This window comes from Anarhichas minor, unplaced genomic scaffold, assembly GCF_050575085.1.
Source record: "Anarhichas minor isolate MPS153535 unplaced genomic scaffold, ASM5057508v1 ptg000064l, whole genome shotgun sequence".
Lineage (NCBI taxonomy): Eukaryota > Metazoa > Chordata > Actinopteri > Perciformes > Anarhichadidae > Anarhichas > Anarhichas minor.
Window position 1 is genome coordinate 460001 of NW_027466510.1, and position 12500 is coordinate 472500.

Genomic DNA, 12500 nt, shown 5'->3' on the forward strand with positions numbered 1-12500 from the left:
CTGCAGTCCGGCCAGCACCGCGGTTTCTACGGCAACGATGAGACAGGTGTGTTCACTTGTTCTGGTCTGTGATTGGTGCTGTGTCTCTCCGTCTATCATTAACTCCGCCCCCTTTCTGTTCCAGCTCACAGCGGGGCAGTGCGAGGCGTCGCCACGGACACTCTGAACCAGCTGACACTCACCGCGGGCTCTGATTGGCTGCTCAAGTTCTGGCGCTTCAAGAGCAGGAAACAGGAAGAGCAGCTGAAGCTACATGCTGCGCCAGCTAGCATGATGCTACACAGAGACAGGTAGCTAACGGTTAGCATGATGTCACACAGAGACAAGTAGCTAATTGTTAGCATGATGCTATACAGAGACAGGAAGCTAACGGTTGGCACGACGCTACACAGACACATAGCTAACATTGTTTTCTGTTACTATTAGCGGGATGTTAGCATTAGCGCTGGATGACTTCACACTGCTGGTGGTCGACATAGAAACCAGACGGATCGTCAGGAAGTTTGCCGGTCACCACGGCAACATCAACGACATGGTGGGTCCTGGAGAGCTAACGCAGCTAGCAACCTGCTAATGAAGTTCAATACGAGCTAGCATGCTAACAGGCCGTTCATGCTAACAGCGCTAATATTATTGTTTCTTCCTCAGACGTTCAGCCCCGATGGTCGCTGGCTGATTACCGTGGCGATGGACTGTACCATTCGTACCTGGGATCTCCCCTCTGGATTGTGAGAATGGAACAGTCCATCCTTATTTACATAATTACATATATTTAATATTAATAAGTTGACAGGAATAACTTTGTTTCTTCTTCTTCAGTCTCGTTGACTGCTTCCTGGTAGCCATGGCGCCGGTGGGCGTGTCCTTGTCGCCGACCGGAGACTTCCTGTCGACGGCTCACGTTGACAGTCTGGGCGTTTACCTCTGGTTAGTTACAGCAGCCAATCAGATGTGTTGACAGAATTTTTTGTTTTATATATATTTTTTTTATGTTTGTAAAGATGACATCACTGATCTGTGTGTTTGAGTCATTGTCAGCTGATATTCTGAAGCAGCCAATCACAGTGCAGCTCTCCTCCCTCAGGACCAATAAGAGTCTGTGTGGGCCCGTGGGGCTCCGCCCCCTCCCAGCTGACTACCAACCAGCCGAGGTGACGCTGCCGGGGGTCACGGTGGACGAGTCTGAACAGGAAGTGACATCAGAGGAGGTCGATGATGCATACAAGTCAGCCGAACAGTTGGGGGCGGAGCTTGTGACTCTGTCTCTGCTGCCGGAGTCTCGATGGAAAAGTCTGCTCTACCTGGACAACATCAAGGTGAGTCAGCAGAGTACAGGTGAGAGTCCTCAAGTCTGATCTGGAGTCAGTTCTAACAGCTTTATATGAAATCAGATTAAATATGGTCAGAAAAATTCAGTAAATAGTGAACAGACTAATAAATCACACGGAAATACGAAATACTCACCTGTGAATATTACAAGTCGGGGCTTTTATTGTGAAAGGTGAGAAAGGAAGCAGAGTATCTGGTGTTTGTCAACGTTGAAATGAATAATAAAGTTTGTTGTTCTGACTACAGTGTGTCGTCTCATAAATATAGTTCATATATAAACGAAACAATTTATATAATTTAGATTTAACCATAATGTATAAATAAACAAAGTACTTTATATAATTTGTATTGTTTATAAAAAATGTATAAAAGTGTATAAATTATATATATATATATAAAGATCTAAACATTATAATTTATATATAAATAATATAACTTGGATATAACGACAGCATCTGATCGTGTGTGTGTGTGTGTGTGTGTGTGTGTGTGTCTAGAGGAGGAATAAACCCGTGGCTCCTCCCTCTGCTCCTCCTGCTGCTCCGTTCTTTCTGCCGACTCTTTCTGGTCTCACACCTCGATTCACGTCGCCCACGGCAACCGAACAGGAAACACAGGTAAAGCTGCCGAACACACAACTCTTCTTCTGTGGTTCCTTCTGTCAACACACAACTCTTCTTCTGTGGTTCCTTCTGTCAACACACAACTCTTATTTCTAAAATCCTGTTTCCTCCTGATCTGTAGAGAAGTCACTGAACATTAATAATAATAACGATGATGATGATGATGATATTTGTTGTTGTTCAGTCGAAGCTGCTGCGTTGGGGTTCGATGTCTCAGAGGTCAGAGTTCAGTTCTGATCTGGAGTCGGCGCTAGAGTCTGGATCATGTGAGTCTGTTTTATTATATAAGTTATATATAAAATGTCTCAACATATTGCTGTACATTTGTTTTATTGTAATTATTTTTTACTTTGTTAAATTTAAAATGTATGTTGATTTTCTAAATACATATTATCGCCATCGCAAATTTGCGTCACTCCAGTCTCATCGCGTCTGTGTATAGACTTTGTTTGTAATCTACACGTGTGAATAATTTGCACCGCGTTTGGTGTGAAAGCAGCATCAGAGCAAAAGTACAGAAACAAACTAATATTTGTCCCACAGCGGGGAAATTTGTATTTTTTATTTTACATTTTTGATCTTTAGCATTTTATTGAATTGATTCGTTTCATATTTTAGATTTTTATAAAGTCTACATATTCAGTATTTTAATTTCTTCTATTTTGTTTACATTTAGTGGATTTAAAATGTTTTTCTTTTGATTTTTATATATTGTTAAATAATATTTTTTCCTAAATGACATTTTATCCGGTTTATTTTTTTGTATTAAAATGTGTTTTTTTGTGCTAACAATTCTTGATAAATATTGAATATCTATAAACACGTTTGTGGATAATATTTGATACGTATGAATTTATTTTAATTTATTTATCATGAGAATATAAACTTGTTTTAATAATAAATCAACTCTCTCTCTCTCTGTGCAGTCGATCGCCCGCTGCGTCTCCTGAAGGATTGTGGGCCGGCGGCGCTCTCAGTCGAGCTCACCTGTCTGACATCAGAGGGGGGCGGAGCCAGCAGGCTCCTGCTCGCCTTCATTCACATGATTGACAGCATGTTGTCCAGTGGGCGGGACTTCGACCTGGCTCAGGCTTACCTGGCGCTTTTCCTGAAGGTCAGCCAATCAGAACACAGCATTCATTTATTTATTTATATAACGTTTGTTGACGTCTTCGGTCTTTTATTGTGGTAATTATTTTATTTTATTTATTTTATTTTTTCAGCTCCATCTCTGCTCGTTGTCACAGGACTCTGTTGCCATGGCAGCGTTGCTCCGCCTCTCCTCCCAGCTGGAGGTGGGGTGGGCGGAGCTACGTGCATCATTTGACCAATCACTGTGTCTGCTGTCGTATGCCAAGAGTGCCCTGCTGTGATGCACGCACACGCATACACACACACACACACACAGAAACACACTCTGTATTTTATTAAAAAGTTGTTGATTCATCGTCTCTGTGTCTGTTTGTGATTTTCTTCAACCACTATAATAGAAGTACTTCTTCTGTACGGTACACAAGGAGTACTTGTTGTCTACGCTATACGAGTAGTACTTCTTAAATACAGTATAAGAGTAGTACTTCTTGTGTACTTCTTGTGTACGGTACACGAGTAGTACTTATTGTGTACACGAGTAGTACTTCTTACTTGCAGTGGAGTATTTTTCACAGATGTAGTATTAGTATTCTACCTAAAGACTTGTGATACCGCATGTCAGATGACGTCACGTCCTGACCGGAAGTCTGCAGCGCTGAGTCAGCTGAGACAGACCGGAAGCAAAACAAACAGCGGGGAGCTCGCGCTGCGGAGGCACCGACACAACTTTATTTAACTTTAAAAATAAAAAGTTTATTTTATGTTATATATGTTTTTTCGCGGGAAATTGAAGTCAGACACCTCCGTCAGCGAGCGGGTGAAGAGCAGCGCGAGACACGAGGGAGCACGAGACCTGCTGCACTTTGTCCAACGCGGAAGTTCAGTGAGTGAGGTGTTTAATTTAACATACAAAAGTTTTATTAATTTTATCTTCACAGTCGTTTGACCTACAAGAGCGGTTTCAAGTTCTACTAGCAAAAGTAATTATACAAAATATTCTGTATTTGTGTATTTACGCAGATACATTAACATGTATATTTAACAGTGTATAACAGTTTTTCAGAGTTGTTTAAATAATGTAAATTATTATATTATTATTATTCAGAGTTGTATCTGTTAAAGTGTTAAACAGGACAAAAAACTAATGATACATCAGAATGTAGGTCCTTTACAGCAGTAAAAGTACTAATACTCACTAAAGAATACTCCACTACCAGTAAAAGTATCATTGAGCAGTAAAATGTTTCACTGTTGTATCGGATGTTCCTGCTGCATTAATGTGTGTGTTGCATGTTAACTCCTTTATATCCTGTTTAGTTAAATCTACATGAGAGCTTCATGTTCTATCAGATCATCAGATGTTCTGTGAGAACCTCGTAACTCTAGAAAGAACAAACGATGTATTTTACATCTGATCCAAGAGGCTTTTTAAACACTTCATGTAGCTGAAGGAGGATCTTCTCAGTTTCAAGGATTCAAAGACATTCATAGTCGTCATACAACACAAGAACAAAAAACAGGACAATCCTGTCTTTCTTTATTTGCATTATTTCCATTCGCTCTGACTGTTTGCGCTCTAAGCTTCATGTCAACACAGAGTCCTGGTCTGCAGGTTTAGCTGGTTTTTGTAGGCGGTGATCGTCTCAAAGTCTGCTGCTCTTTATCCACACGCTTCTTTCTCTGATGTTTATGAATCATTTCTGTCATATTAGCCCTTCAGTCATCGCAAAAGAAGAAAATAGAGACAAAATCTAAAGAATATACAACTGAGAAGCTGGAACCAGAGAAGTTTTGACATTTTGTTCTCAAAAAACTGATGAAATGATTCAAAGTGTTGCTCTGCCTCCTAGAAACTAACATGAAGTCTAACATGTTGGAACTGAGGCAAAAATAAACATTTTATTTAATTATAATAGTGTCAAAATAACACCAATGTAAATGTGCTAAAGTTATATTTGTACTATAAATAAATAAAATGTGACATTTAGACCGATGATTGGTTCTTTTAAAAGCTGATATTGTTAATCTTCAGCAGGTAATCTGTTAAATAACTCGAAGCTCAAGTGGAGCTATCCTGACTTTCAGCACTGGATCCTACATTTCCCATAATGCACCTGTAGCGTGTGTTTCATCGGAGTCGTCTCATTGGTTCCTCAGCGATGAAGAAGAGGAATCGGCTGCTGGCCGTGCTGGTGGGCGGAGTCTTCTGCGTGGCCGTGATGTCACTGTACCGCATGCTGGAGATGATGCAGGGGGCGGAGCTTCAACACATGGAGACACCTGATGGACAGGTGGAGGACGTGAGTGGACAGGATTCTAGTTTATTGTCTTTTAACAGCAGCTGAATATCCTCAGTGGAATGAGTGAGGTTATGTTTATAGATGACGTGTTAAATGATGTAAAATAATCCCTCATCTCTGTCTGTAGGATTTGTCCCGCCTCCAGCAGCAGATTGACAAATTGGAGCGTCTCCTTAGCGACAACAACCGCCTGGTCGCTACACTGCGTGACAAACTGTTCCACCGCCAAGCATCATGGGTAAAAGGAGGGGCGGTCAATGTGAGCTCAGACTCCGCCCCCAGCCGAGCTGACTCTCTGCCTGGCTGCCGATTGGCCGAAGAGATGAAGGACGGAGCCGATGGAGTGCAGGTTAGCTTAGCATATGCTAGCAGCTGTTTTTACAGACAGTGCTTTGGAACTGTGCTGAAGTTATTTTCATATCAACAGAATTTAATGCAACAAACATAATCAGAGAAAATACTGAAAATATCGAGAACATAAATACAGATTAATGTCGGTTCACTGGAGGATTAAAGCTGCTTTTAATATTAATAACTGAGCTTTATTGTAGCTTTTCATTCATATTCGTTGAGAAATAAGAAAAATCATTTCAGTAGTTGTTGAGCAACGTGTGAAGTATATAAGTGTGGTATAAGTAAATAATAATATATATATTATATTATATATGATATATTATATTATAATATATATAAAGTAAAGTATATTTGTAGACTCCAGAGTATTCTGTGTGTTTCTGTGTTTTAGCTGCTGGACATTTACGACTTGTTAACGTTCGAGAATCCAAACGGCGGCGTCTGGAAACAAGGCTTTGAGATCAGTTACCACGGTGACGAGTGGGCGGAGCAGCCTCTGGAGGTGTTCGTGGTTCCTCACTCTCACAACGACCCCGGTGAGGAACGTCCGTGTCCTTCACACATCTCCACAACCGTCCGATCTGCTTCGCCCTTCAAACCGTGACTTTTTCAAACTAAAATCCACTTTTAGAGATTCTCTGTTTTTACACAATTTTTCTTAATTGTCCCAAAACTGTTTTTCTCCGTCTACAAATTCTGTCTCCAGATTTGGTGCAAAAACATCTCCGGTCGAGCCGGAACACATTTTCGATGTTTCGCACTGTTTTTGCCGTTTTGGATCTCAAAGTTTGCTCAAATGCTGTCGGGCAGATGAAATGTCACGTCAGCTGAACACTCGGTGTTAACGGGACCACGTTTAGTGATCACGTTAACACAAGACGTCCCAGTCACCGGGACAGAGTCTGTGTCATTTGGCCAACAGGTGGCGCTGTAGCAGCATCACCTCACTATAGATCAGTAATGTGTGTGTGTGTGTGTGTGTGTGTGTGTGTGTGTGTGTGTGTGTGTGTGTGTGTGTGTGTGTGTTTTTCAGGCTGGTTGAAGACGTTTGAGAATTATTATCAGGACCAGACGAAACACATCCTCAACAACATGTTGATCAAACTGACTGAAGACAGCAGGTACTCATCTTCATCTTCATCTTCATCTTTTTATTTCACCTGAACTTAAAGTTCAGACTCAAACCAACAACATGTTGGTCCGTCTCTCAACACCGTCTGACTTCCTGTCTGTCTCATTGGTTCCTACTGAAGACGTAAATCTTTAAAAACACAAACGTATAGTTTCATCAGTAATTCATGTAGTTTTTATTAAATACCAGGAAATAGTGACTTTGTCGGGGACTATTTTCAGCGGCGGATTAATCTACATTTGGTGCTCTGTGTGTCTCAGGACTCTTTAAATATCTGACCAGCTCACCGTGTGTTCATCTGTCCAGGAGAAGATCTTTGTTTGTTTTTGTTTTTCCTGTTTCTATTTGAAAGAGTTCATGTTTATCAGAGATGATTGACGGCTTATGTTCATCAGGAGGAAGATGATTTGGGCAGAAATCAGTTATTTCTCTAAATGGTGGAACGACATCGACGAGCAGAAGAGAGAGATGGTGAAACGGTAACTTCAGCTTCTGGCTTTACAACCAAATACAAAACAAGTCAAACAAATGTCAAAATGAAAAAACAGAAATAAAACAAACGGAAAAGGAAACAAATAATAAAAGAACAATTGAGTAAAAAAAAGAAATGTTCTTTTAAAGTAAAAATCGTTTTGTCTTTTAAACTAAACTCAATTTTAGTCTTTGTCTCAACTTTCACTTTTCTGTCTGTTTCTCATATATATATATTTAAAGTATTTGCTCATGTTCTTTAATACGTGCTCTGTGATTGGTCAGCCTGGTGGGGGCGGGGCAGCTGGAGTTGGTGACGGGCGGCTGGGTGATGGCCGACGAGGCGAACTCTCACTACTTCGCTCTGCTGGATCAGCTGATCGAGGGACACCAGTGGATCCAGAGACACCTGGGTCAGTGTCGCCTCACTGACGCTTCGACTCCTTTCGCTCTGTGTGACGTCACCGTAACCGTTATCTCTCTGTCCAGGTGTGAAGCCCAGCAGCGGTTGGGCGGTGGATCCGTTTGGCCACTCCCCCTCCATGGCCTACCTGCTGAAGGGGGCGGGGCTTAGCAACATGGTCATCCAACGGGTTCACTACGCCGTCAAGAAGCACTTCGCCCAAAAACAGACGCTGGAGTTTCTATGGCGACAGAACTGGGGTGGGTGCGGAGCGAGAGACTCCGAAATATAAAATATAAACATTTGTGAACATGTGTGAAAACATGGAAAATTAAATTAAGAAAAACGGCAAAAAATAAAGTAAAATAATTGTAACCATATTAACAAAAGTGGAAAATTGAAGGATGATAAACGGATTTATTAAATGTTTAATTAGTATAATAATTTGATTAATAATAGTAATAGTCATAAAGAACATCAGACAAAAATAATACACAGTAAAACAGATGAATGAGATAAAATAATAAAGATAAATAAGATCATGTAATAAAACACACAAACAACAAAACAAAAGCATTTGTAATTTGAAAAAGAAATTTCATTTAATAAATTAATATAAACAAACTTTAACCAAATTATTTAAATTATTAGTTTTAAAAAAGGTTTTATTAACAATTTTATTAATCTGACTTTGGGAGAAAATTGAGAGGAAAACACCTTTTAGGATTATTTATCTTATTTCTATGATATTAAATTTACATTCTGTGTAAAATATGTAAATCTCTGCTTTGTTTCTCTAACTCCGCCCACTTCCTTTGTGTCAGACTCCTCCCCCCGCAGTGACATCGCGTGTCACATGATGCCGTTCTACAGCTACGACGTGCCGCACACGTGCGGTCCGAACCCGGCGGTTTGTTGTCAGTTTGATTTCCACCGGCTGCCGGGGGGGCGGCTCTTCTGTCCGTGGAAGATATCGCCGCAGCGAATCACAGAGCAGAACGTCGAGGAGCGGTGAGCAGGACAATAACAATCAATAATTATTAATATATTAATATGGATTCCTTAAAATGGTAGATTTTTTTGAATGGAGTTCTGTAACTTTGAGTCTCCTGACTTTTCTTCTTTCTTTATATTTGAGATACTTTCTTTGATTTCGTGACTTTTTATTTTTGCATTCTGACTCATGGTGCGTTCACACCAATCGCGTCATTCGCGTTACTCGCGGGGGACCTTTTGTGGTTATTCGCTTCATTCGCGCTCGACGCACCGGAGAGGGGGAGTGGCTTATCTCCATGGAAGACATCAATTTAAGCCATTTATTTCCGCCATCAACCGTGGAAGAAACGCCGTCTTGTCTGGTTCATAACATCATCTGGAGGAGCTCCGTGGATTTCATTGAGATGTATTCACTGCTGGTTTACTACAGCTCTATGAAATATCGACATAATGTTGCTGATTTGTAAAAAGTCTGAATTCATGTTTTGTTAGTTCTCTCAAGACAACAAGCAAATAACTTTTAAAATACTTGTTTTCTGAATGGAGTTTGGATCGACTGGTGCTATGCTAAGCTAACATTGTAGCAGCTCCATCAACACTCAACATAACATCATATAAACGTAAATACGGCAGTGTCTTTTTCATTGTTTGTACCGTATGGTTTATACACATACATTTATACACATAGTTTATAGAGCTCTGGGTGAACACTGTGTATTGTACGGATACAGTATTATTTTCCTGATTAAACAACGGCAGGACGTCAGTGATGACAGGAGGAGCATCTCAATGCTGATTGGCTATCGCGCCACAGCGCCATGCCGCAGCGTAATTCGCGCAATTGACGCAAATTTGCACCATTCGCGTCAATCGCACCAATGCAAACACGCGTCACTCCAGTCTCATCACGTCTGTGCATAGACTTTGTATGTAATCTACTTGCGCGAATAATTCGCGCCGCGTTTGGTGTGAACACGGCTTTATTCTCTATTGTCATGTTGACGGCGTCTCGTCCTCAGAGCTCTCCTCCTGCTGGACCAGTACCGCCAGAAGTCTCGTCTCTTTCGCTCTCCCGTCCTTTTCGTTCCGCTCGGCGACGACTTTCGGTTCGTTGAGTCGAGCGAGTGGGACGCTCAGTTCGGTAACTACCAGAAGCTCTTCGACTACTTCGACCAGCACCCGGAGCTCCACGTCAAGGTGAGACACCTGAGGCCCCTGGGAAGGGGGGGCGGGGCATGAGGGGAGGAAACAAACTGTCTCTTTAAATATCCCAATGTTTCTTCTTCTCTCGTGTGTTTTCAGGCTCGGTTCGGAACTCTCTCAGATTACTTCGAGGCTCTTCATCGGCGTCTAAACGCAGCAGGAACGACTCTGCCGACACTTCGCGGCGACTTCTTCACGTACGCCGACCGAGACGACCATTACTGGAGCGGATACTTCACCTCCAGACCGTTTTACAAACGCCTCGACAGAACGCTGGAGGCCACGCTCAGGTACGCCGTCTCACCTGTGATCCAGGTACGTTAATTAATCTATGACTCACGTTTGTTTTTTAACTAATGACTCAGTTACGTTGTATCTGTCTTCATATTTTGTTTTCGTACTACGATTTTTATATTTTTTACTTTGCTTTTGTATTTATCCATAATTCTTTGTAATTATTCTCTTTATTCAAAATGTATGTTTGCCTTTATTTAGGTGTATTTAATAAAATGTTGTGCCTTAATTTTTTATACTTAGAATTGTTTACTTTTAAAATCTGTTCGGACCTTTTTATTCCCTCAAAATGTTTTCACCTTGTTTTCCTGTTATTCTTCACTGACAGACTTTCTTCTTCTCTGACAGAGCGACAGAAATCCTCTTCAGCTTGACGTTGGCTGAAATGCGTCGTTTTCGTGGCGACGGTCGTCTGGTCTCAGATTTCCCAGCACGTGAACACTTCAAGCGTCTGACGGCGGGGAGGCGGAGCTTAGCGCTGTTCCAGCACCACGACGCCGTCACCGGCACCGCCCGCGACCCTGTGGTGGTCGACTACGGCACCAGGTGACTACTTCCTGTTAGCAACCTAGCCTGTTAGCATGTATCAGTCAATATGTTAGCATGTTAGCTTAAACAAGGGGCAACATTAGCATAACAGGTTAGGTTCAAACTTTGTATTAGCTTGTTAGCATCTTAGCTAGGATTATAAAGCAAGAACAATTTGACACTTATTTAGGTTATTCTATCTAAACAGGTAAAAACTAAATGTTTGACTGTGTTAGCATGTTAAGTTAGCACGTACAAATGAGCATGTGATAGCATAAAGTAATTGTGTTTGTTTAAAATAAGTTGTTACTTTTTAAGCGTTTCTCCTAAATTTGATTTGTTTATATGTTTAGATTTAATGATGATTTGTTCCCACATAGTTTATAAATACTAAATTAATTCGCACATATAAATCAGTGTTAGCATTTGTAGCACCTGACACTCTTTAGCATCTTGAGCGTTAGCATGTGTTTTGTCTCATTTGTCCCTCCATGCTCTCAGTCGGAGGATGGCGTCGCCATTGGCAACGGTAACAGGTACCGCCTGGCTTAGTGTTAGCTGTTAGCGTTAGCTTCCCATCATACCCATTCATTTAGCATTAGCATCTAACACTCATTTCATCACAAGTTAACACATTAACGTTGTGTCTCCCAGTGTAGTTTCTCAGAGGTTTGTGTGTAAAATAATGTGTTACAGTGTAGACACTAAAGACTTTATTAATCAATCAATGTAATCTCATGTTTGCATTTTCAATGAAGTCAATCAAATAAATTAAAAACAAAAAAATGAATTAAGTAAAATTTCTGAAAATCAAAACGTTTATAATTAAAAATGAACAGAAACTCAAAGAACTACATTTTATTTTACAGATTGTTTCACTCGATCTTGAACCTGCACAAGGTGCTGCAAAGCTCCGCCCACTGGCTGCTCCTATTGGACAAGAGCCAGTACCACCACGACCAATCAAAACCCTTCATGCAGATGGTGACCTTTTAACACTTTTTCTATACAGAATATTTTTGTAATATTTTGTATATTTTAAGGGAATAAAACAGAATAGATTCTGAAATATAAAAAAAAAAAAAAGTAAGTTCAGTTTAACTGTGATGTGTTCAGGTGTAAAAACACCTGTAGTTTTTCAGAAACCTAAACAGGTACAAATGTAAAGAAGGAAATGTACATATTTATTAAACAATCCTTCAGAGATTGATGTTGTGATAAATGTTTTTAAGGATGACGTGATGTCAGCGCACGACGCTCTGCCCCGGAAGACGCCGCTCACGCTCAGTGATGAGCCCAGGTGAGAGGGGCGGGGCTTACGGAGGGAAGAGGCGGAGTCAGACTAGCTTAATTTCTTATTTTCTGACAAAAATGTTTATTTTGTTCTCAGTAACTAGTGATTCATCAAGTTGCACCATTCAATCTAAATAACGTTTCATAATTTAAGGTATGTTGTGTTATTTTAGTGAAATGTATATTTAAAATATATATTATATATATATATATATATATATATATATATATATATGTTTCAGGTCATTGATCATCTTCAACCCGACGGAGCAGCTCCGTTCGTCCGTCATCAGCGTCGTCATCGACTCTCCGGACGCTCGCGTTGTCGATGCAGAAACGGGTCGGCCAATGGCTGCACAGATCTCTGCGGTGTGGGCGGAGCCAAGCCGAGCGTCATCAGAACACTTCCAGGTGAAGAACAGTTTAATTTTATTCAATTATTTAATGTACAGTGTGTATTTTTTTAATCTGTCATTTTTTTA

The 12500-nt window shown here is 40.7% G+C and overlaps 2 protein-coding genes across 4 annotated transcripts in view; both read left to right on the forward strand.

Annotated features, from left to right (window-relative positions):
• The window catches only part of wdr36 (WD repeat domain 36), a 16699-nt gene extending 13296 nt beyond the window's left edge, over nt 1-3403 (forward strand). The window contains exons 13-22 of the mRNA XM_076078222.1: nt 1-46; nt 125-290; nt 427-535; nt 649-728; nt 820-927; nt 1085-1316; nt 1827-1946; nt 2137-2218; nt 2879-3066; nt 3176-3403. The exon at nt 1-46 is cut by the window's left edge and continues 72 nt beyond it. Of these exons, the coding sequence (XP_075934337.1) occupies nt 1-46; nt 125-290; nt 427-535; nt 649-728; nt 820-927; nt 1085-1316; nt 1827-1946; nt 2137-2218; nt 2879-3066; nt 3176-3325 (1281 nt within the window). The 3' untranslated portion in view covers nt 3326-3403. The remainder of the gene's footprint in view (nt 47-124; nt 291-426; nt 536-648; nt 729-819; nt 928-1084; nt 1317-1826; nt 1947-2136; nt 2219-2878; nt 3067-3175) is intronic.
• A 294-nt stretch (nt 3404-3697) lies between these two features.
• Nucleotides 3698-12500, forward strand: part of man2a1 (mannosidase, alpha, class 2A, member 1) — a 14438-nt gene continuing 5635 nt past the window's right edge. The window contains exons 1-15 of one of the 3 annotated variants that reach the window (XM_076078220.1): nt 3698-3936; nt 5202-5344; nt 5472-5693; nt 6090-6234; nt 6732-6819; nt 7226-7309; nt 7587-7714; nt 7791-7964; nt 8529-8715; nt 9720-9897; nt 10003-10193; nt 10546-10743; nt 11595-11709; nt 11958-12025; nt 12261-12429. In XM_076078220.1, the coding sequence (XP_075934335.1) occupies nt 5204-5344; nt 5472-5693; nt 6090-6234; nt 6732-6819; nt 7226-7309; nt 7587-7714; nt 7791-7964; nt 8529-8715; nt 9720-9897; nt 10003-10193; nt 10546-10743; nt 11595-11709; nt 11958-12025; nt 12261-12429 (2088 nt within the window). In that variant the 5' untranslated portion in view covers nt 3698-3936; nt 5202-5203. Of the gene's footprint in view, nt 3937-5129; nt 5345-5471; nt 5694-6089; nt 6235-6731; nt 6820-7225; nt 7310-7586; nt 7715-7790; nt 7965-8528; nt 8716-9719; nt 9898-10002; nt 10194-10545; nt 10744-11594; nt 11710-11957; nt 12026-12260; nt 12430-12500 lie in introns of all 3 variants that reach the window. The other 2 variants (XM_076078219.1, XM_076078221.1) reach the window with 2 other exon arrangements.